The following is a 23,411-nucleotide window of genomic DNA, read 5'->3' on the forward strand; positions in this document are numbered from 1 at the left end:
ATGTACTTCTCATTTCCTTGATACTTTTCAATTGCACAATTTTGGTGTCGGCGTATAAGCCCATGACCACGTATAAGCCCATGTTCTCGTATAAGCCCACCGAAATGTCCTTGTGTTGAAGTTGTGAAACAGATAAGCCCATGGGCTTATCCGCGGGATTCTACGGCATACCTTTGTGTTTGTCAGTTGTAAGCTGGTTGTGTTTCTTAACACAATTGTATAGCCGGTTGCAACGCCGACGTGCGAGCTTTACTTTAATAGGCCCTCTTCAGACTAGGTACTAACAGCCTATAAGTCACATTTACATAGGCGTTTCCAAGACAACTACAAGAATCTGGCGGGAAGCATAAAAAGCTGCCCAATCCTTTCGGGCAGGGTGCGAACCCTTGTACACGGCAACTTTCCTGCATTTATCGTATTCACCAGGCAGTCATACACGCGTACAGACTTTGTGCGACTCCCTGCCTTCGCACATCCCCTTGCGCAATTATTATTCTTTTATTCCACGATGGCGTGACGCCAATACAGATGATTGATAAGTGCGATAGAACTGGTACTAGCTAGAAACAGCTAGATGGAAATTAACCGGGGAGGCAAGAAGCAATTGCACAAGGTCAAAGGTTACCTGTGTTGCATGTGAAATGTAGTCTGAATCTAGTCTGAATGTAGTCTGAATGTAGTCTGAATGTAGGCTTGGACAAATGTTGCTTTTTTGGGTTTATGTGATTCAGTTGTACTGGATTTTCTATGTATGTAGTCTGAAGAGGGCCTTACTCTATTTATTTGTCAGTTGTACATGACTCGTACTGGAACGGGCGGTTAGGGATAGCCATAGGGCGCATTCAGTCCGGTTGGTTTTTCAATTTTCAGAAATGAAATCAGTTTATAATGCTCGTACCCAGAAAACACAGTGTGTGTGTGTGTGTGTGTGTGTGTGTGTGTGTGTGTGTGTGTGTGTGTGTGTGTGTGTGTGCGTGTGTGTATGTGCATGTGTGTGTGTGTGTGTGTGTGTGTGTGTGTGTGTGTGTGTATGTGCATGTGTGTGTGTGTGTGTGTGTGTGTGTGTGTGTGTGTGTGTGTGTGTGTGTGTGTGTGTATGTGCAATGATTGTGTTGTTCTCCTTACCCATGTTATCATCGGTTAGCTGCACAGGTTGATCCCTCGGCCTCACATCCTCTACTACCAGGTAGTAGCCAGGTTACCTGCAGTCACCAGACTACTCAGTATAGCCACTGTCTACAGACTCAGCCAGTAGAAGTTGCCAAGTGATGGGGTTCAAGAATACACTGTAGTAGATGAATGCATATTAGTGCCGTGTAGTTGACGCATCGCGTGGTGACTAGGCAGTAGAATAGCGGCTGGTAGATCTGCATGACAAAAGTCAACACAAACAAAACTCAAAAGCTGAAAAGGCTTGATTCGCGTTGAGACTTCGAGTGCAGTCATTTTAGTGTTGGGCAAAGCAGGGAAAGTACCCTCTTCAAGCAGGTGACAGCTTACGTGGTTGAATGCAGCAACGATGAGCGAATGGGGCCGGAGCGGACTTCCCCACATACTGTGACATGTCACATAGCTATAGCGCAATGCAATGCGCCAGCAAGGTTAGGTAGATCGAGCTCTCTTATCTAGACTTCTACATGTACTTACTCTAGTCTAGTACCAGTAGTAGATCTACTACTGTACTAGTAGTAGTACTAGACTTAGTAGTAGTACCTCATCTCAGACTCAGCTCAGTACCTGTCCTGGACCTTGGTCTACACTACAGCTACCTGGCTACAGTACAGAGGCGCGCGCGTCGGTCCCGGTCACCAGGTCACACTGGACGAATCGAGATTCAACGCGCCATGTTTTATGATTGACACAGCATGACTGTACAACGCCGCCACTGGCACAGGCGCTAGTGCTTACTACTACGTGTAGGTCGAGTCTACCTGGCCGGACGCGGAGCTAGCTGTGGCTGTGCTTTTTTTATTTTTGTAGTCGAAACAACATCGCGACACTCATACTGCGACTACAAGTCGGTTGCAGTACAAACTCCCAGGCACGTCGTTGTGCCAGGTCGGCATTCAGTAGCTTTACTTGTCCTGGGCCGCTGAGTTGCTGCAAGAGTACACAACCCCCATTTTGTTATGTACTCTTGGTTGTTGGGATCGTCGATCGAAAGCAGCCCCGCACTCGATCGAGATCAGACGGATGCGATCGGAATCTAGTCCGGATCGACAGAAGTCCTAATTAGTTGAAGAGCCATCGCTGTTAGTTTGCAGCTCAGTGCCAACCAACGCCTACGATGAGCGGCACTGGTCCTGATGGAGAGGGCCAGGGCCAGGGGCAGGATCCAGCAGCAGCAGAGGCAGAGCGAGGACCGCCCATCGTCTATGTTCGCTTCAATCACGCGCAGTTGACGGTCACTCTAACAAACACGTCGAGCGTGGGCGATATCAAGAGACTGGTTGCGGAAGCGCAAGGCGTTGAAGCGGCGGATATCAGGCTGATCTTTGCCGGACGGGAACTACAAGACACCCACACGCTAGCGGTAAGGACTTGGGAAGTTTAGTTCGGTTCTAATGCAAACACAATAATAGAAAAGCTGACAGGATCGCTTTTCTAAATGATCATTTTGATGATTCTTCAAAGTTCGAATACATTCTCATATTTCGAGTTCGAAACCGACTCAGTGCCACTGCCACATTAGTTTCAACGACGACTCACCTGCGAGGCTGCGTCAGAGTGTTTCTGTCTAAACTTGACGCGAGGGTGCGCTGCCAAGTGTGGCTAGCGATCCGCCGGCAACTACATTGTAGGTACAGTAGTGAGTAGTGTTGTAATACGCTGAAAACTTTGCGTTTACTGCTTTTTGAAGTATCACAATCACAGTCTATCACATGTATTTTGTGTCGGCCACATGCACATGACTAGCGTGTTCAGTCACGTGACTGATGCGGGGTTCTCAGCCACACTTCAAGCCCACTCAAAATGTACGTGCTTCATGGCACACAGACAAAGACTGGTTGACCATGGTTGACGTCATGCACGAAAACTCGCTCACGCGCTGTTCAAAGCAAGATGGTGTCGTTGTCTTCTGCTGCAGTACGGCAGCAGCTCCACGACGACTCAAACAGCTTTTCCGTGCTCCTTCCTGTCGCAGAGTTGTCGTTGCTTTCGTTTTGTCGCAGCATTTAGCTGACGCGTTTCTGGCAGTTTGCTCCACTGCACGACTTGGAAACTAGCACCATCGTCTTCCGCGTCCTTGATTTTGGCAAGGTAGGTTATCGTTGTCTTCGTGCACCTCAGCCGTATTGAGCAGTATTTCAAAAGGAATCTTCAATTTTTGCGCCATCTATTCCTGTACAAAATTCAAAAATTCAAATTTTTGACCATTTGTTTTATGCAGGCAATGCCATGCAACGATGAGTGATCGAAGCGAATCAGGATGCCCTGGCGAGTTCTGTCGTGAAGCTGGTCTGTCAAAGTGCTTCCTGCTGAACGCCGCAGCAGTAGGATTCAAGGAATCGCGTCGTCGCTCGGACAGGCTAAAGTCAAAACGTGAGGAGTTTGACCAGACGTCGACTGTGACGAATGGCCTTGTTCTGGAGCTCACCCATTTCATGAATGATGAGGGCTTAGCCTGGTCAGCCATCCACACTTGGCTATCAACGATCATGGATGTTGAAGTACCATGCTCCGTGAAGGCCCTCACTTCCAAAGTCAGGCGTCTCCAAGCAGCAAGAGCTAAGTTGCTAAAGGCTTCCCGTCATGAAGCTCTGTCACACCTAATTTGTGAAGAATTTTCTGTCCCAGAATCAAAATCTGAGAGCACTGCAGCTGTTTGTGGAGATAATAAAACTAGGAGTAGCAGCACAGGTAGTGATGTAAATTGTAGTAAAATGTCAGACGAGGTTTTTACGGTGGGCAATGTCGACGCAGTCGGATCAGATATTGAAATTGAAATGGTTGAAATGCAGGGCCGGTTGTCTGCATCACATGACAAGGTTCGTAACATTGGGAAAAAATTGCGAAGACGAAATGAGAAAATTAATGATCTTGAAGAAAAGGTGCATGTTTGTGATGAGGAAAGGAAAGTGGTGGAAGAAGAATTGAGTGGTGCTTTAGAGAGTGTTGAGCGCCTTCAGCGCAAGCTAAATAATGTTTATTGCAGGACAAACTATGCAAAGACAAAGTCAGCTAGCACCACCTCATCTCTAAGTGATTTAGGTGCAGAGCTTGGAGTTAGCATGCAGAGGGAGAAGGAGCTCAGTGAATTGGTCAAGGACCTGTCTTGTCAGCTGGAGCTAGAAAGAACTGTAGGCAATGCACGGCAGCACATCACTTCCAAAGTCGATGGAAAGTACACCACAGAAGTCCGCCAATGTTGTTATGAGCTCCTAGGAAAGAACGTAGGTGTTTGGAATGTGGGTCCTGTAATCCGTTCTGTATTGACCCTGGCAGGTGCTGAGATTTCGGAGGTCCCTAGTGCAGCTACCCTTTCACAAATGTTGGTTGAGCTCAGACAGGTGTCACAATTGCATGTTGCAAGCTCTTTGGCAAATGAGCAGTTCACTACTGGACACTGTGATGGAACATCAAAGCAGGGTGTTTCCTATCAGGGCTATCAAATGGCCACTCCTGACAAAGTGTTTAGTTTGGGCATGGTCGAAATGAAAAGCGGGACAGCTCAGCATGTGTTCGACACATTTAAACAAGTCTTGGGCGATATTGAGGATGTGGCAGCAACGGCTGGGCATGCAAACATTGCCAGTAAACTCCTGGCTAACATGAAGAACACCATGAGCGATAGGTGCATTGTGCAGAAGAGTTTTAACAAGCTAGTGGAAGATTATCGCAAGGAGATATTGCCAGACATTATTGACGGGTGGGAAGGGTTCAGTGAGGAGGAACGCACGTCTATGAGCCGCATAAATTGTTTTTATTGTGGCATGCATTACATTGTCGGCTTGGCTGATAGTTGCACAGCTGCGTTAAAGGTTTGGGAAAGGGCTCATTTTGGTGAGGGTGTGAAGGTTGGTGCTGAGCGACTTCCTGGGACATGGCAGGGGACAGGGAACACAGCACGGCTTATTTACAGTACCACTAAAGCCTTTGAAAAGCATGGTGATGAAGCAGCGGGGTGCGTAGCGGACTTTCATGCTTTCCTGTCTGAGACAAACACACCATTGCCTCTTGATGAGTACAGGGGAAATAGATCTTACGTTGTATTCCACAATGGTGCAGGTATTTATTATCTCCACAACAAAATGCTGCATTTTTTGGTTGACGTCAGTGTACGAGACAATCAACTTTTGCGTGCTGTTAAAGAAGATCTGGGTGAGACAGAGTTGATTGCAGGTGCTCGAGCACTTGGTATCTTGTCCAAGCTTGTGATCAACCCACTCTGGTGTCTGCTGGAAGATCCGGATGTTTCTGTGCTTGAGGTTGGCAAGTACTACACTGCATTGAGTAGCAAGTTTGACGACTGGGCGAAAGATGCAAGCGACCTCCTTGACGGCAGCGCACGGCCATTTCCCAATGCAAAGGTATCCACACTGTGCGATGTATTCACAGCTCTCGTGGAGCCGTCGGAGAAGTATGATGCTATCACGTTGGAGATCCTCGCTTACCTCTGCTCGACGCTATCTTCATTCTCAGCACGTCTCCTCGTGGACCACTTACCGGGTGGGAAGTACCACAGTGCACCGGGCCTAGCTGTTGAGACTGCTTCGGTTCGCAAGACCAATGCTGTCAGTGAGCGTGACTTCGCACAATTGGACCGTTTGCTTCGCGAGAAGCCTAATGCTGACACTGTTGCTCTGGAAGGTATGATTCTGTTCAACAACAACGAGACCGCTTCATGGCTTCAGTCTCTTTCACCAGCTGAGCAGTCCAACCTGATTGAAGTGGCTAGGCAAACAGCTCCATCAGCGCGTCAGCAGTTCAAGGACAGACGGGTCGCTATCCAACAGCATCGCTTGGCAGAGCTCAAGAGAAAGCAGGCAGAAAAGGAGAAGAAGCATCAAGCCACCATTGCACGAAAAGAACAGTTGACCAAGGAGATTGAGGCATATGGTCTGTGGACAGAGGAGACGAACATCGATGAAAAGCTTGCAGCAATTTCCTCTGTCACTGGTCAAAGAGCAGCATTGCGCTCACAACTCCAGTTTCGGAAATTCGTTCTGGAGCAGAAAGCTTCCAAGGAGCTGTTCTTTATGAGCTCTGCTGGCCGTACTCTCCCAGTTGCAACATTGGCGTCCAACTTGAGGAAGCTGACTCGCCAGCGCAGCGAACCTGGCAGTGATGTGGCGAGCGCTGTTGATGATGAATGATGTATAAAAGCGAACCGGAACTGTACGATGAATTCACTCTGCAAGAGTCCTCGTTCAGCCATAATTCGGACATGATGTATCTTTCTCTGAGCTTTTCAGCTTGATCTATTATAAATCTTTTCTATGTGCTCTGAAAGTTCTCAAATTTAATTTGAGCATTCTCTTATCCGCTAAAGCGTGTAATGTCTGTTATGGGTGTGGTTTTGTTTGCATTTGATATCCTGGCGCATGCCCGTTTGTCTCTCCAGCAATGAACTCTTTGTCTTGTCATGCAATGCTGCATAATTCCAGTGATCTTCTTTGTGTTTTCCTTTCGGCACAGTCGAAATTGGGCAGCATTTCAAGGTAACCAACACTGACACATTGTATTTTGTATGGTTGCTATGGTGGTTGCTAAGGGAGAAATTTGAAAGTTGGTAGCAAAAATGGAAAATTGACTTCACAGCATTTACTTTTCTGTTATTAGTGCCATGCCTGCGAAAAAGCTAAGTGATCTGAGAAACTTAGTTTTTTGGGAGGTAACACATTGACTTTTGTACAGTTGCTATGGTGGTTGCTAAGGGGGAAATTTGAAAGTTGGTAGCAAAAATGGAAAATTGACTTAAAGGGGAAGTATACCCTAAAATCAAATTTTCACCAGTTGTAGTCTTCGGGGTGCTGAGTCGAATGGTCTTGGTCCGAGGAAGCTGAGACGCTCCCTTCCTACTTGAATCCCAATCGAACTCGCGCACTTCCACCGAAACTGGGTGACTGCGCCCTACTAGATGGGGATTTGTATGCAAAATATCACTAAAAGCGCCATTTCGTTCTTATAAAAGCACGGATGACCGCGATTGGCCCATATGTTGTAGTCTTTTGGACGCTGAGTCGACTGGTTTTGGTCCGAAAAGGCTGCGATGCAGCGTTCCTCCTTTATTCCCAATCGAACATGGTTGAACAAGCGGTCACGTGCTCCTGCGTACACCAGTCAGCTGGTCACCGTGCCTGCAGGGTACAACTTACTAGCCTGTTTGACCTTTTTTGGGTGCAGTCCTGTCACTCGAGTTGAACTCGAGTTGAACCTTGGTGTGAAAGTTGTCGCCTGCTGGCGCGGTGACCAGGTGATTTTGGCACCCAGGAGCACGTGACCGCTTGTTCAACCATGTTCGATTGGGAATAAAGGAGGAACGCTGCATCGCAGCCTTTTCGGACCAAAACCAGTCGACTCAGCGTTCAAAAGACTACAACATATGGGCCAATCGCGGTCATCCGTGCTTTTATAAGAACGAAATGGCGCTTTTAGTGATATTTTGCATACAAATCCCCATCTAGTAGGGCGCAGTCACCCAGTTTCGGTGGAAGTGCGCGAGTTCGATTGGGATTCAAGTAGGAAGGGAGCGTCTCAGCTTCCTCGGACCAAGACCATTCGACTCAGCACCCCGAAGACTACAACTGGTGAAAATTTGATTTTAGGGTATACTTCCCCTTTAACAGCATTTACTTTTCTGTTATTAGTGCCATGCCTGCGAAAAAGCTAAGTGATCTGAGCAACTTTGTTTTTTGGGTTTGGATGGCAGAAATGCTGGTGTGTGCCACTGGCCGCATACTAAATATGTGTGTACATAGTGTGAATGGGCGAAAACTTCAACGGGCCACTGCGCGGCCACTTTTGCTTGTTTTTCGCTGAAACTTCACCAAGATCCTCCTGAAACCTAGAGCTTTCGAATAAAAAAAAATTTGGTGCCAAAATCCAAAGAATAAGAAATCACATGTCACGTGACTGAACACCCTAACATGACTTGTACATGCACATGACTTGTACATGCACATGACTTGTACATGCACATGACTTGTACGTGAAGGGCTTCATTGCAAAACGAGATCAATCCTTTTTGACCAATTTTCAGGAGGAGCAATTTTCTGTGATCAACAACTGGGTGGGTTTGGGTCAAATCTAACTTAGCAGGGGCGGATCCAGGATTTTTCCAAGGGGGTTCAAATTTTTTCCCACCCTCACCCACAATGACGAAATGATGACATACACATATACAATCATGTACATGATTGTATAACAAGTTCACACGTTCACGTTATGGGTACAGCACCAAATAATACTTTAACATGCCAGCTGCTTTACAAAATGTTACTTCAGCACCCCTGTTTTCAACACTCTGCAGCTAAAACATTATTGAAGACATGCTGCACAAGGTAGAAATTTTCAATTTCTTTACTGCAGAATAGCTGATTGGTACTTTCCGATTCCAGCAGCTTGTCTGTACTAATTGTCCAAAATTTTGTACTCCGAGCCGCCCGGTCGACTCCACTGTATAAGGCAGGCTTCCTGCATTTTTCGTGTCTCAGTCATAATTGTCCCCAGTTCGGAGAAATTTTGATCATTGGATGATAGGACGTTGAACTTGAAGGTGATTTTCAAAGTTTCGCTCTTTGTTTTACCTTCGACACTAGTGCCTACACTTTTCTTTGGAGTGTCACCAAAATTCAATGGCAGCTGGTCTTGATCCTGCCTCTTTTAGACGCTTCGACGAACTCTAAGACAGCTCAAAAAGCACGAGCCGTGACGACAATTACAGCACTGCACGGCCACTATTCAGGATTTAGTTTTTGAAACTAATACTTACTGTAAAAGCAGAAATTTTCGGTGGTGTTTTATTTTCGGTAACTTCGGTGCCGACAATTTTTACCGAAAATAAAACGCACCGAAAATTTCGGTACAACTGATACTGTATACATGTAGTACTAGTACACTTACCTGAAGAACGGGTTTTACCGAAAATTTCCCTCTACCGAACCGCCGATTTTGGAGAATACCGAAAATATTACACCACCGAAAATTTCTGCTTTTACAGTACTTTCGAAGTTTCCGCAGCAGCTCAACAAATGCATGCACCTCTTTCTCCGAAGCGACCGCTTAGCTGTAGATCTATATTCAGTGCAGATCTACTTTAGTCTTTGTATTATCTACAGCTACGTACAAGACAACAATGTTCAATGACTATGTCATAATATAGATCTACCAAGCTGCATAGCTAGCGGACCGCTCTGGCCTGCAGGCCATAGCATGGGGCGAGCACGTCGCACGGGCATGGGTTCGTGGTCACGCCCGAACTGTCTATGGTCGAAAAAAATCAGGGGGGTTCGTTCGAACCCCCCGAACCCCCCGAACCCCCCCCCCCCCCTGGATCCGCCCCTGCTTAGCAGATGAGAAGAGTAGGGTGATGTATGCAAATACAGGCTTTCTCAAAAATCAGGGGCCATCCATTTTCTCAAGCAAGGTGATTCTTCAATATTTTTGGGCAAAACCAGATATATTTGCCGGACTAATCAGTATTACATGTATAAGATTAGAAAATACAAGTGCAACGACTTCACTGAGTTCGAAACTCTGAAGGAGCTCAGCAGCAGCAGCAGTGTCGTCCATCCCTGACGCCTCTAGCATGCTGCCCTTTGCAGTTTCGAAAGTGAAAAAACAACAGCAACGAAGGAGATGATACGAAAAGAACGAAATGACAACGTAGATGTAGCTGCTACAAAGCAACAACACGAAAGCACTGTACATGTACTTTGAACTCTGACATCGACATTTTGCACAGACTCAGTCTACAATTTATAGTCGCGATGTTTGCCACGTGCTGCGTCAGCACTCGCTGGCTTGTCACAGCCAGGTCACACTGGCCCGCGCGACAGGATATGTCGCACTTTGCTCGAAAACATCGGTGGTGTTTATCGCGTTTTGCAGTAGAACGTCAACTTCAACGTTGATTTTCAGTGGGATATGTCTCGTTTTGGAGAATTCATTTTGGCCATCAGATGCAGTGATCCCTACTGATTCGATTGACACCGAAAACGCCATATGCATGAGATTGGCGTTTAGCGCGTTTTGCAATGAAGCCATTCACATGTACACTTCAATCAGGAAAGCACAGAAGACTTCTACTAAAATTTACCATGCTTTTTCTGACATCTTTCAATGATTTAGGGGCCGTCCGTAAATTTACTTAGAGACGTCTAACAGGCGTTTCTTTCTTGACCCACGCACCCACCCCCAGAAAAGCCCCCAAAAACGCAGAAAATACCACTTATAATAAACACCATATACCGTACTGGCAATATATGTTGCCGCAGTGAGGCCATGAAGCGTTACATTGGCACATGTTTGCCGCACGCAGGGCGTTACATGCAAAGTCGCACAGGAGCCGTTACACAGGTTTCTATATTGCCGCAGTCCTTTTTTTGCTATTGCCGCATCACTTTTTTGCTATTGCCGCATCATTTTTTTGCTTTTGCCGCATCATTTTGAGTGATGGTGAATTCAATGGACAATCTGATATATTTCTTCAGTATCCTTTGCCTCCTGTTTCTTTTTTCCTGCCTTCGACCCCGCTGCTCTGTGACCCTTCCCTCGCTTTCTCTTGTCCTTACTGTCTTTTGACTTGTTGAGCGGCCTGAGCGAATGCTAGGGGTGGATGTGTATTATGTTGATTTGTTGATTTTTGTAGTAACACACCCTGATGCAAACGCGGAGAGGCAAAGAATAATAATAAATAATAATTTTGAGTGAAAAGATCGCCGCACCCCGCCGGACGCGCGTTACGAACTCAACGAAAATTTGTCGCACTAGCCTGGTCGCGCGTTACGCCGCACCCCCTGCGTTACGCGTTACGCGGCAACATATATTGCCAGTACGGTACATGTATATTATGCACACATATACAGTACAGTCGACTTCACTTATAACAAACTCGCATATAGCGAATTTCGTGATATAGCGAACCCTCGTCCTTGTCCCTGTTTGAACCCGTACAAAATTGACCCTTTATAGCGAACAGTTACATTGTATGTGTCGCTGTCTCCCTGTCTACTCTGCCGTGACGTGTGCAGTGCAGTGCAGTGTAGTGCGTCTCAACGCCTGCCTGTACTACTACTAGCTGTAGCAGTGCTACATGTACAGTCATGTACATAATGATGTACACGCGCGGTATGATATGCATGCACTCCGAAATGTAATTTTTAGAAACGCCTTGCAGGCGAACCCACCCGCCGGAAACGCCTGTTAGACGTCTCTAAGTAAATGCATGTATTTACGGACGGCCCCTTAGCTAGCAGCCAGATATACATGTATGTAGATGGTCTTTTCTTTTCTTTCCTGTTTAATTTCGGCCAGTCGGCTACTATCATTTTCGTCTTGGGGGTTAGACAAGGGGAAGTAGCCATATAGGGTCATCAGCCCGCCTTTCGGCACCGGGAGTTGCAGCTCGCTTGACTCGACTCCACTAAGTGAAGAGAGGGAGAGGGAGAGGGAGAGGGAGAGGGAGAGGGAGAGGGAGAGGGAGAGGGAGAGGGAGAGAGAGAGAGAGAGAGAGAGAGAGAGAGAGAGAGAGAGAGAGAGAGAAAGAGGGCCCACACCTTGATCTGGTGAGCTGCGTCGTGGGGATTTTGCGGTCAGATGGTCTTGCATGTGCACGTGACTCATGGATCACAGTATACACTACTGCAAATATGTGATCCGTGAAGCAGTGGAAGAGCCTATTATATTGTGGTCCAAAGCAGTCTATAATGTCATACAGTGTGTAGTAAGAAAGACCTGGATATTCTGGAAATGTAGCTATGCAGTTTCTACATTGTAGTTGGTTGGTGGGTCATGGAGTCAATCGAATTCTGCAAAGTATCACCGGATTTGACTCCTGCCAAAGGAATCCATACAGCGTACAGTAGTCAGGTACAGATTTGGGATATGGTACATGCAGGGACAGGGACAGCATTAGCAATCCTTCGGATGAACGCAGTTTCTTTTGGCAAACATGAAAAAGATAACAATATTCCGAAAAAATATTCTCTGTGCAAGGTTATTTCCGGCTGCCGTTTTCTTTTCCTCTTATTTTTAACACTGCAATAATGGAAGAGAGTGTGTGGGCTCTACTCTTATTTTTGACAAAAGAATACATTCAACCAAAAGTTTGTATATGCTTTCCCTGGCCCATGTTACAGCGGGGTGTTGGTGACATTGTGCATGGCTTGCTATTTTGGCTTCTTTCTCCGTGAATAGTGGCGTCTGTTCCCTGTGTTTGGGGTTACAGGACTACGAGGTGGAGACTCAAAGCATCTTGCATGCAATTGCGAATCATTCTGGAATCCACGCGCTACTGCCGCCAACTCCAGGCGCTCCTTCGCTCACAAACGTCGACCTTGCGAGCCCGACCCGGAGTGAAAACACTGCGGTTGATGGCGGCACGGCAACGGCTGCAGATAAACCTGGTATGTATGAGCACAGTTTGACTAGCTGCTGCTGCCTGCACACACTGTACTGTGTTCACATACATAGGTATTGAATATTGATTGGGTATGAGTTTCCGGTGACGAAGTCACACAGACATTTGTGTGTATCCGGTGAAAGTGCAGCAGAACTTCAGCAAAGCAAAGCTCTGGGCATAACCTTGTTTTGTCTTTGCATTGGAAGCGAAGCGAAGCAGTCTTTTATCCTCTCGCAGTCATTGGACCTCCGATAAAGAGTACCTGGGCCATAAAGTACAGATTGTTACGTCCCAAGCAGGTACGTGTTTGAAGTTTCACGGCAATTGTTGAGCTGCGGGAGTGGACAGTATTGTTGCTGCTCCTGTCTACCGATCAGGAGCAATGCAACTCATGCCAACTACTTTAAAAACTGCTGCTAGCCACTGTGTATTTCACGATTCCATCAGATCAAGTAGCGTCAGCACAATTGAATAACTCTCATTCCTCTCGATGTTGTGCGGTATCATGTGCTGGGCATCCGCCTTTGTCCGTGTGTGTTCTGCACAGAGAAAAGCCCGGCAAAGTTCTATATATACTGCAAGGACCCCAGATGCAAGGGAGTCGCACAGGGAAAGCTACGAGTTCGCTGTGCAGCATGTAAAGATGACGCTTTCTTCCTATCCCAGGTACGAGTATGCTATACTGTAGCATGCGGCCGAGTGCAGTTCATTCAGAAAAAAATAGACTGAAGCTCACCAAAGCTGATATGGGTCGAATTTGGGCTCAGCATTTCACATGGGAATCAGTACGGGAATGAGCTTTGGATCCATCACAGACAATGTAGCATCGTAAAATTATCTTTGACTTTTGACTTTCCCCCATCACTAATTTGACGTGAAGAATTGCATGGTCACTCCAAAAGGTTCTGGAAGAAGATATTGCGGAAAAGATCAAGGTTTCCATGATATTACATCCAAACTTTAAGTCTGGATGGAGTGTAGATTATACAACACCTAATATCCGTTGTTATAGACTTCTATCCACTGGGTGAGGAGTAGGTATCAATTATTGGATCAGATACAGATGAACAGACTGACAGACAAATACACACAAACACACACACACACACACACACACACACACACACACACACACACATATGCACCTCACGCGCCGAAAGCCGGCATTGATTCCGAAAAGTAAGGTGCAATCGTTAACCAGTGACCACTTTGTGTGTGTGCGTGTGCGTGTGTGTGTGCGTGTGTGTGTGTGCGTGTGTGCGTGCACGTGTGCGAGCCCATAAGTGGGATCATTTCTCAGTCCACCCAGAGTTTGGGGATTCCAGGGGGTGTTAGCTGTTGGGCTGTTCAATAGCCAATTGGGTCATCTTTCCCAGATTCCTTTTGAGTCCCTTCCTCCTCTCCCGGGGAGACCCACGTGACCAATTTTGGCAGTGAGCAAGTACAGTGTGTGTGTGTATGTGTGTGTGTGTGTGTGTGTGTGTGTGTGTGTGTGTGTATGTGTGTGTGTGTGTATATGTGTGTGGGTGGTACATTGTGTGTGTGTGTGTGTGTGTGGGTGTTCACGTGCATGTGTACACATGTGTACTCATACCACTGCTCTAATAGGGCCCATCATGCTGGGAAGATGTGAAGGTGAAGGGCAGAATCAGAGGTCTCTGTGGCCAGCATTCATGCAAAGCAGAAGAAGCGGTGAGTCGATGCCCACAGATCAACGTACATTGTTTTTTTACTTGTTACACCCGGCATGCATGAGGTTCCAAGAACGTCAAGCCTAGAAAGTAGAAGCATTTACATGTTTCAAGTTGCCATCGCTTAAAAAAATTAGATGCAGATATGCAGTTTGTGACGTTTCCTTACTTTCCTTGGCACCCTTGCATAATTATGGTTTAGTGCAGAAAGGTTGTCCAAGGTGTCAAATGACTCCACTTGGCATTCCAGGCGTAAAGCAAGTTCAATGTAAAGTACTTGTAAGTAAAGTTCGCACGTCCGCGTTACAACTGGCTATACAATTGCGTTGAGAAACACAACTAGCTTTGGAATGTTCGCTCGTGCCAGGCCACCACCATGCCTGTAATACCAGGGTGGCAGATACAGCGCCTAACGGCGAGGGGGAGGTGGTAACTCTCACAACCAATGGCCGACAAGGGGCGAACCTCGTTAGCTTAATCCATGTTACCCTCACTCCGAGTAGTGAGTACCCAGTTGACCTTGGGTGTTGGCGCAGTTCCTTGCATGTATAGTGGTTCACGCATGCATCACCGCATTTGTTGGCACAGTATACGCTCCCTGCTCCCAGCGCGGGTCTCGAACTCGGGACCTTGCGATTCGCACGCAAGCCTACAACCACTCGGCCAAAGCGCTGGTCTAGCAAGTTCAAGGTGCTAGGGTAACACATGCATGCTTTGAACTAAGAATTGAAACCTGGACATATTCAGGATTAGGTCAGCCTGCGGTCGCTGTCATTGCATTCTTGAAAGTTTTTCATTGGATTTGCGCACCTAACATGTATTCTTATTTGCTAATGTTGGCGCCCGTATGCACAGGAGTTCTACTTCAAGTGTTCCCGTCACAAGGGAGAAGATGGCGGAAATTGCATTGTCCTCGACCTGCTTCAGTACAATACGTACAACATGCCTTGCATTGTCTGCATGGAATCAGAGTACGTTGAGCTTACTAGTACATGTACTTAGTCTTTGATCCGGAATCATGGCATGCATGCACATTCTTGCTGTCGAAATCCACTCGAATGCACTTTGAAAGAGAGTCAGCACACAATTACAGGTAGCGGCCAACAAGCTGCACAAATTCCCTTCCAGGCGCATTGTGTGAGACAAACTCAAAGCTTCAGGCTGGAGCTTTCCATTGTGAGCACAACATTTACTTCTGGCACTGGAACAATTATTCTGTACATGTACATCTACATCGACACGTTGCATCCATTCTGTGTAAAGTGTACAAGTTACTCTGGGCTAAAATGCAGAAAAAATGAATGTTCCAAGAGTTCAATCCTGGATCATGGTTTACACTTCACGTTGAGTATGGGAAACCAGTCGTGATAGTCGCAGTGAAAAGGTTCAACTGACGTCAACTCGCTTTGCCTCATCCCGCTAGTGTCGCCAGATGCATTGATCTCAATCAGCCAGCCTAGCAGTGCTTTGAGAGCTTGGAGTACTCAGAGCTAAGAGCTTACCAACACGCAGGGTGATATTGTAGAGCCTTAAAGGGGAAGTTAAGGCAAAAATTAAAATTTCACCAGTTGTAGTCTTCGGGGTGCTGAGTCGAATGGTCTTGGTCCGAGAAAGCTGAGACGCTCCCTTCCTACTTGAATCCCAATCGAACTCGCGCACTTCCACCGAAACTGGGTGACTGCGCCCTACTAGATGGGGATTTGTATGCAAAATGTCACTAAAAGCGCCGTTTCGTTCTTATAAAAGCACGGATGACCGCGATTGGCCCATATGTTGTAGTCTTTTGGACGCTGAGTCGACTGGTTTTGGTCCGAAAAGGCTGCGATGCAGCGTTCCTCCTTTATTCCCAATCGAACATGGTTGAACAAGTGGTCACGTGCTCCTGGGTGCCCAAATCACCTGGCCGGTCACCACGCCAGCAGGCGACAACTTTCACACCAAGGTTCAACTCGAGTTCAACTCGAGTGACAGGACTGCACCCAAAAAAGGTCAAACAGGCTAGTAAGTTGTACCCTGCAGGCACGGTGACCAGGTGACTGGCGTACGCAGGAGCACGTGACCGCTTGTTCAACCATGTTCGATTGGGAATAAAGGAGGAACGCTGCATCGCAGCCTTTTCGGACCAAAACCAGTCGACTCAGCATCCAAAAGACTACAACATATGGGCCAATCGCGGTCATCCGTGCTTTTATAAGAACGAAATGGCGCTTTTAGTGACATTTTGCATACAAATCCCCATCTAGTAGGGCGCAGTCACTCAGTTTCGGTGGAAGTGCGCGAGTTCGATTGGGATTCAAGTAGGAAGGGAGCGTCTCAGCCCTTCTCGGACCAAGACCATTCGACTCAGCACCCCGAAGACTACAACTGGTGAAATTTTTGCCTTAACTTCCCCTTTAAACATAGGTTGTGATGAGAAGTTTTATTTTATTTAAGATACTCTTTCAGCAGGCAGTTTTTCCTAGTGGCATACTAACGTTACCGGCAAGGATATGAATTAATGACCATGATCACATCCTTTAAAAAAGACACACCCGTGAAAACAATGTTTGTTTATCTGCTTGACCAATGCCCCCCCCCCCCCCCTCTCTCTCTCTCTCCAGGCATAAGGTGATTGTGGTGTTCCCGTGCGATAACAACCATGTGATGTGTTTGGAGTGTTTCAACACGTATGGCATCACCAAGCTCAACGACCGCTCTTATGTCGACCGGCCGCGTGGCTACAGTATCAGCTGCCCTGGTCAGTGTTGCATGCTGCACGTAGAATCAGACAGCACGCAGTGGCATCTTTGCCAGAAACACTAGCATAACTGCTAAAGAGCACCATGCCGACTATTGTAAAATGGCTAGTTTTGGCAGGTAGAAACTTTAGCAATTTGTAAACCAGCGCGGATTTGCGAGGAAATATGTTGGCGATCAGATTCTCACGTCATAAAAGAAGTGCTTTGCAGAACGCACACTTTAGATTGGTGAGTCTAGACTTTAGCGAAAGTCCCCCTCCCCTTTTAGCAAAAAAAATTTCACCACCGCCAAAGTTATCTGCTTTGAAGTATAATGTGACTGCATAGTCTGGACGGCTAGCATGTACTTCCAGCAGCAGCATGCCACTTTGAGAAGAGCTTGTACTATATGCCAACTGGGGAACTATTGAGACTGTGATACGCGGTTATTTGTTTCCAGGTACTAGTACTAGTGCTAGAACCTAGAGGTGACATTATTTTTTACTGTAGTACTGCTTTTTTTGAAATCTGATGATGGCCAAGTGTTCTTGCACGATTCAAGGTAAATCATAAATTATTCATGAACATGCTCATGTGCTTTCTTGTTGTACATATGGCAACATAGCGCCTGGCTGCGACGACTCATTCATCGATGAGATACATCATTTCCACCTTCTGGGAGAGGAGCAGGTGAGTCAGCAGCTGTCTAGCTCTGCAAATAATCCAGCAAGTCAGCTGTGCAATGCGCACATGCGGGGAAATCCAGGCAGGAAGAGAGAAGTCTACATGATGCTGTGAAAACAACATGGCATACAATGTACTTCAAAGTAGCCTACTAGGTGTGCATGTATGTATGCATGTGTGTGTGTGTGCTACGTGTCCCTTATTCTCGAACTGTAAGCAGGTAAACCCAGGGGATTCTCCACGATTCTAGCAGACTATGACAGTATAGGGCACATCGACCTATGAATTGGAAGGCGTTCATCCAGTGCTAGACTAGTACCACATGGTGCATGGTTGAAACCAGGCAGTAGTAAAATACTACTCCCTGGTTGAAACACATGGCTGTATACTTGCCAAAAAGCTACATTGCTTGAAGGAGGGGGGGGGGGGGGGGGGTACAGCTACATTGCTTGAAGGGGAGGGGGGGGGGGGGGTACAGCTACATTGCTTGAAGGAGGGGGGGGGGGGGTACAGCTACATTGCTTGAAGGAGAGGGGGGGGGGGGGGTACAGCTACATTGCTTGAAGGAGAGAGGGGGGGGGGGGTACAGCTACATTGCTTGAAGGAGGGGGGGGGGTACAGCTACATTGCTTGAAGGGGAGGGGGGGGGTACAGCTACGTTGCTTGAAGGAGAGGGGGGGGGGTACAGCTACGTTGCTTGAAGGAGGGGGGGGGGTACAGCTACATTGCTTGAAGGAGGGGGGGGGGGTACAGCTACATTGCTTGAAGGAGAGGGGGGGGGGTACAGCTACGTTGCTTGAAGGAGAGGGGGGGGGGGGTACAGCTACGTTGCTTGAAGGAGAGGGGGGGGGGGGGTACAGCTACGTTGCTTGAAGGAGAGGGGGGGGGGGGGTACAGCTACGTTGCTTGAAGGAGAGGGGGGGGGGGGGGTACAGCTACGTTGCTTGAAGGAGAGGGGGGGGGGGGGGGTACAGCTACGTTGCTTGAAGGAGGGGGGGGGGGGTACAGCTACGTTGCTTGAAGGAGAGGGGGGGGGGGGGGGTACAGCTACGTTGCTTGAAGGAGAGGGGGGGGGGGTACAGCTACGTTGCTTGAAGGAGGGGGGGGGTACAGCTACATTGCTTGAAGGAGAGGGGGGGGGGGGGTACAGCTACGTTGCTTGAAGGAGAGGGGGGGGGGGGGGTACAGCTACGTTGCTTGAAGGAGGGGGGGGGGGGGTACAGCTACGTTGCTTGAAGGAGAGGGGGGGGGGGGGGTACAGCTACGTTGCTTGAAGGAGAGGGGGGGGGGTACAGCTACGTTGCTTGAAGGAGGGGGGGGGGGGGGTACAGCTACATTGCTTGAAGGAGAGGGGGGGGGGGTACAGCTACGTTGCTTGAAGGAGAGGGGGGGGGGGGGTACAGCTACGTTGCTTGAAGGAGGGGGGGGGGGGTACAGCTACGTTGCTTGAAGGAGAGGGGGGGGGGGGGGTACAGCTACGTTGCTTGAAGGAGGGGGGGGGGGTACAGCTACGTTGCTTGAAGGAGAGGGGGGGGTACAGCTACGTTGCTTAAAGGAGAGGGGGGGGGGGGTACAGCTACGTTGCTTGAAGGAGAGGGGGGGGGGGGTACAGCTACATTGCTTGAAGGAGAGGGGGGGGGGGGGGTACAGCTACGTTGCTTGAAGGAGAGGGGGGGGGGTACAGCTACGTTGCTTGAAGGAGGGGGGGGGGGGTACAGCTACGTTGCTTGAAGGAGAGGGGGGGGGGGGGTACAGCTACGTTGCTTGAAGGAGAGGGGGGGGGGGGGTACAGCTACGTTGCTTGAAGGAGGGGGGGGGTACAGCTACATTGCTTGAAGGAGAGGGGGGGGGGGGGTACAGCTACGTTGCTTGAAGGAGAGGGGGGGGGGGGTACAGCTACGTTGCTTGAAGGAGGGGGGGGGGGGTACAGCTACGTTGCTTGAAGGAGAGGGGGGGGGGGGGTACAGCTACGTTGCTTGAAGGAGGGGGGGGGGGGTACAGCTACGTTGCTTGAAGGAGAGGGGGGGGGTACAGCTACGTTGCTTGAAGGAGAGGGGGGGGGGGGTACAGCTACGTTGCTTGAAGGAGAGGGGGGGGGGTACAGCTACGTTGCTTGAAGGAGGGGGGGGGGTACAGCTACGTTGCTTGAAGGAGAGGGGGGGGGGGGGTACAGCTACGTTGCTTGAAGGAGAGGGGGGGGGGGGTACAGCTACGTTGCTTGAAGGAGGGGGGGGGGGGGGTACAGCTACATTGCTTGAAGGAGAGGGGGGGGGGGGTACAGCTACGTTGCTTGAAGGAGAGGGGGGGGGGGGGTACAGCTACGTTGCTTGAAGGAGGGGGGGGGGGGGTACAGCTACGTTGCTTGAAGGAGAGGGGGGGGGGGGGTACAGCTACGTTGCTTGAAGGAGAGGGGGGGGGGGGTACAGCTACGTTGCTTGAAGGAGGGGGGGGGGTACAGCTACATTGCTTGAAGGAGAGGGGGGGGGGGTACAGCTACGTTGCTTGAAGGAGAGGGGGGGGGGGTACAGCTACGTTGCTTGAAGGAGGGGGGGGGGTACAGCTACGTTGCTTGAAGGAGAGGGGGGGGGGTACAGCTACGTTGCTTGAAGGAGGGGGGGGGGGTACAGCTACGTTGCTTGAAGGAGAGGGGGGGGGGGGGTACAGCTACGTTGCTTGAAGGAGAGGGGGGGGGGGGTACAGCTACGTTGCTTGAAGGAGGGGGGGGGGGTACAGCTACATTGCTTGAAGGAGAGGGGGGGGGGGGGGTACAGCTACGTTGCTTGAAGGAGAGGGGGGGGGGGGTACAGCTACATTGCTTGAAGGAGAGGGGGGGGGGTACAGCTACGTTGCTTGAAGGAGAGGGGGGGGGGGGTACAGCTACGTTGCTTGAAGGAGAGGGGGGGGGGGGGGTACAGCTACATTGCTTGAAGGAGAGGGGGGGGGGGGGGGGTACAGCTACATTGCTTGAAGGAGAGGGGGGGGGGGGTACAGCTACGTTGCTTGAAGGAGAGGGGGGGGGGGGTACAGCTACGTTGCTTGAAGGAGAGGGGGGGGGGGGGGGTACAGCTACGTTGCTTGAAGGAGAGGGGGGGGGGGGGGGTACAGCTACGTTGCTTGAAGGAGGGTATTACAGTACTGTGATGGACACAAACATCATCATTACTTTTAGTTTTAGTCGGTGTATTTTTTTCTCTCTTTTCACTGTTTGCAGTACGAGCGTTATCAGAAGTTCGCCATGGAGGATTTCGTCCTGAAGAACGGCGGTGTGTCATGCCCCCATCCACGATGTGGCAACCCTATTGAACTGGAAGGCAATCATTCGCGACGCATTCAGTGTCCATATTGCAGAGTAAGGAGGAGGTAGTGATTGGTATGGGATGGTGTACCCCTCACTACCAGTATGGTGGTCTTCGTTATTGCTTTATCAGTATTGTGCACGCAGAATGGGCAACAAGGTACGGCACAACTGGGTCTGTTATGAAGAAATTTATTCATATCAACATGCCAAGCACCCAACCCATTGACCTCAACAATTTTCATTGGAGTGGCCCTTGTTGGCATGCCGTGGCTTAAAATCATGCAAACATCAAAGGAGGGGCTGCGAACGCAGCATTCGTTTCCTACAGCAGGGCCGCTAGTTGCAGGTTGCAAATCTACCCTGGGACAAGAAAATGCCTTCGCCGGTCATAGTCCACTTTGTATGTGCGAGCGTCTATGCATGGTGAAGCGGTCGATGGAGCGGTGATAATCAGTGCCCGGTTTCACTGTTGCAGTTTCTGTGAAAGGATGGTTACAAGTTATACATTTAACCAGATTCGTGGTACCATCACCAAGTGTTACTATACATGTAGGCTTTAGGTACCCAGTGATTTCTTTGTGATCGTTTTCAGACTGGTGGTGTTGTGGAAGCTGCTGGAGTGTGCAGTGTACTGTAGATTTTCAATAGACGCTGTTCGCACCTAAACTGATCTGCATCTCATGATCACCTCTACTGTTCTGCTAGCATGTATTCTGCAAGACTTGCAAGGGAGCGTTTCACCAGGGCCAGTGCGATAGGAGAGTCCGATTCCAGCCAACGGCGGAGGCCATACAGCGCAGCGTGAGTGCCATTCGTTGGTGTAACCGCTGCATGTGCTTTAGCCTTTCCGTCACTGTTATCAATAGGTGTTGGTCAGCAGGGAATACAACTCACTCTGTCTCACCATATTGCACTCTTTAAGTTAAAAACCTATCCACACGCCCTCCCCAAATGAGCGCTATGCCGTTACGGCCCGCTATAAAAGAGAACAAAAGCGTAAAGCCCAGATGAGACGAACAAACCCTTACTCGTAAGACTGGGACAAACTAGGTCACACGGACAATCAGCATACATGTACAATACAGTCATGGTTATTTTGTAGTGATGTAACGAATAATCGATTATTCGAATTTCCTCGATCTCTTGGACCTCAGCGAATAATCGATAGGATAAAATCTAGGTCGAATGTTCGAATATTCGCGGGTGGACGAAGTTTGCGCGCTGCATATCGCGCGAGAGAGAGACTCTAGATCTCTCGACTTGAATGTATAAACGTTGTACTGTGTTGCAGACAACGACTAGACTACGTGTGGTAGACCATGGTAGACTCTACTCTGACTCGAGTCTGAGCGCTTGTGTTGTGTCTTTGCTACATCAGTACACTTTTTGTGGAATAGTAGAATAATCGTTCGTTCGCTTTAGTGGTATTCTCTAGATTATTTTTTGTTTGACAACAAGGCTAGGCTTACATGTACAATACATGTGTCAACTTGGATACAATGTACTCGCACGTGCACGCTATCTCTACTGTCCTGTGTCTTCTCTTCATCCTGTCTACACGATACAGGAAATCTCAATTTCCGAGGAGGCTGCTCAGAACGCTGCGATGAGTCAGCAGATAATCCAGGACACTACCCGGCCCTGTCCCAGATGCAATATAGCCATTGAGAAGAACGGTAGGTGTTTCATAAGAAAAGCTGGACTTGAACCCAGGCCCGGAGCCAGCTCCTTAGGGGTGGTGCAGTACCGTCCCTGGTCAGCAACAGGGCCCACCATCACCCATGTCCAATTTCAGCATCATAGACATAGGCGGATACATCCGTACAGCCCTATGCGCAATGCATGGTTGCTATAGCTACACACTGTCACATGACATTTGGCCACAGATATAAAACCAGCCCGGTACTACTCGCTGGACAAGAAGCTCGTAGAGCAGTTTATGAGGAATAGACTTCTAGGTCTTGAACTGAATTACGGTGTCACATGGCTGTAGTCTCTGTTGAATGCCGTGTGACGTTTGCATCTGCTCTATGACTGCTATGTGTTGGTCATCCAGGAGGCTGCATGCACATGAAATGTCGCTGTAACTACGAGTGGTGTTGGCTGTGTCGTACCGAGTGGGGACGCGAATGCCAGAACAACCACTGGTTTGGCCGAAGGTGATACTAGTTTCAAGTCTAATTCTGGCGAGCAATTAGGTCATGCCATCTGATGAATGGCATCATAGCTCCATGTCAGCTGCCTGGTGTCCAATAGACTACCATTCTTACGCTGTTGATGGCTAATCCGTCAATGGCACGTTGACTATGTTTTCAATTTGTCGGTTCGTTTCTTTACCATTAAATTTTTTTCAGTGTGTGTGGTGTGTGTGCATGTGCATGTGAGTTCGTACATGTGCGAGTCAGTGTATACCGCTAGAACTTCATGCATTTTTTTGCTCGTCCTTTATTGAAGAT

At 48.6% G+C, this 23,411-nt stretch overlaps 2 protein-coding genes across 2 annotated transcripts; both read left to right on the forward strand.

Annotated features, from left to right (window-relative positions):
• The first annotated feature begins 1,991 nt into the window (after nucleotides 1–1,991).
• Nucleotides 1,992–23,299, forward strand: LOC135814223 (E3 ubiquitin-protein ligase parkin-like). The gene is made up of 11 exons (XM_065327314.1): nucleotides 1,992–2,533; nucleotides 12,392–12,569; nucleotides 13,113–13,231; nucleotides 14,174–14,257; nucleotides 15,112–15,227; nucleotides 16,857–16,993; nucleotides 17,599–17,663; nucleotides 20,869–21,006; nucleotides 21,661–21,756; nucleotides 22,523–22,631; nucleotides 23,012–23,299. The coding sequence occupies exons 1-11, from the start codon at nucleotides 2,288–2,290 to the stop codon at nucleotides 23,116–23,118; spliced, it is 1,395 nt and encodes a 464-aa protein (XP_065183386.1). The 5' UTR covers nucleotides 1,992–2,287; the 3' UTR covers nucleotides 23,119–23,299.
• LOC135814222 (uncharacterized) lies at nucleotides 2,979–6,685 on the forward strand. Its single transcript, XM_065327313.1, has 2 exons — nucleotides 2,979–3,261; nucleotides 3,392–6,685. Exon 2 carries the CDS (start codon nucleotides 3,408–3,410, stop codon nucleotides 6,315–6,317), a length of 2,910 nt encoding a protein of 969 aa, XP_065183385.1. The 5' UTR covers nucleotides 2,979–3,261; nucleotides 3,392–3,407; the 3' UTR covers nucleotides 6,318–6,685.
• Nucleotides 23,300–23,411: the final 112 nt, after the last annotated feature.

This window comes from Sycon ciliatum, chromosome 4, assembly GCF_964019385.1.
Source record: "Sycon ciliatum chromosome 4, ocSycCili1.1, whole genome shotgun sequence".
Taxonomy (NCBI): domain Eukaryota; kingdom Metazoa; phylum Porifera; class Calcarea; order Leucosolenida; family Sycettidae; genus Sycon; species Sycon ciliatum.

What these genes read in the sequence shown, in the direction of transcription:
- LOC135814222 (XM_065327313.1), top strand. Translation starts at nt 3,408, where the DNA reads ATGAGTGATCGAAGCGAATCAGGATGCCCTGGCGAGTTCTGTCGTGAA.
- LOC135814223 (XM_065327314.1), top strand. Translation starts at nt 2,288, where the DNA reads ATGAGCGGCACTGGTCCTGATGGAGAGGGCCAGGGCCAGGGGCAGGAT. An exon ending in AACGGCTGCAGATAAACCTG is followed by an intron (nt 12,570 to 13,112) that starts GTATGTATGAGC and finishes TGTTCTGCACAG; the next exon opens with AGAAAAGCCCGGCAAAGTTC. An exon ending in TATAGCCATTGAGAAGAACG is followed by an intron (nt 22,632 to 23,011) that starts GTAGGTGTTTCA and finishes TTGGTCATCCAG; the next exon opens with GAGGCTGCATGCACATGAAA.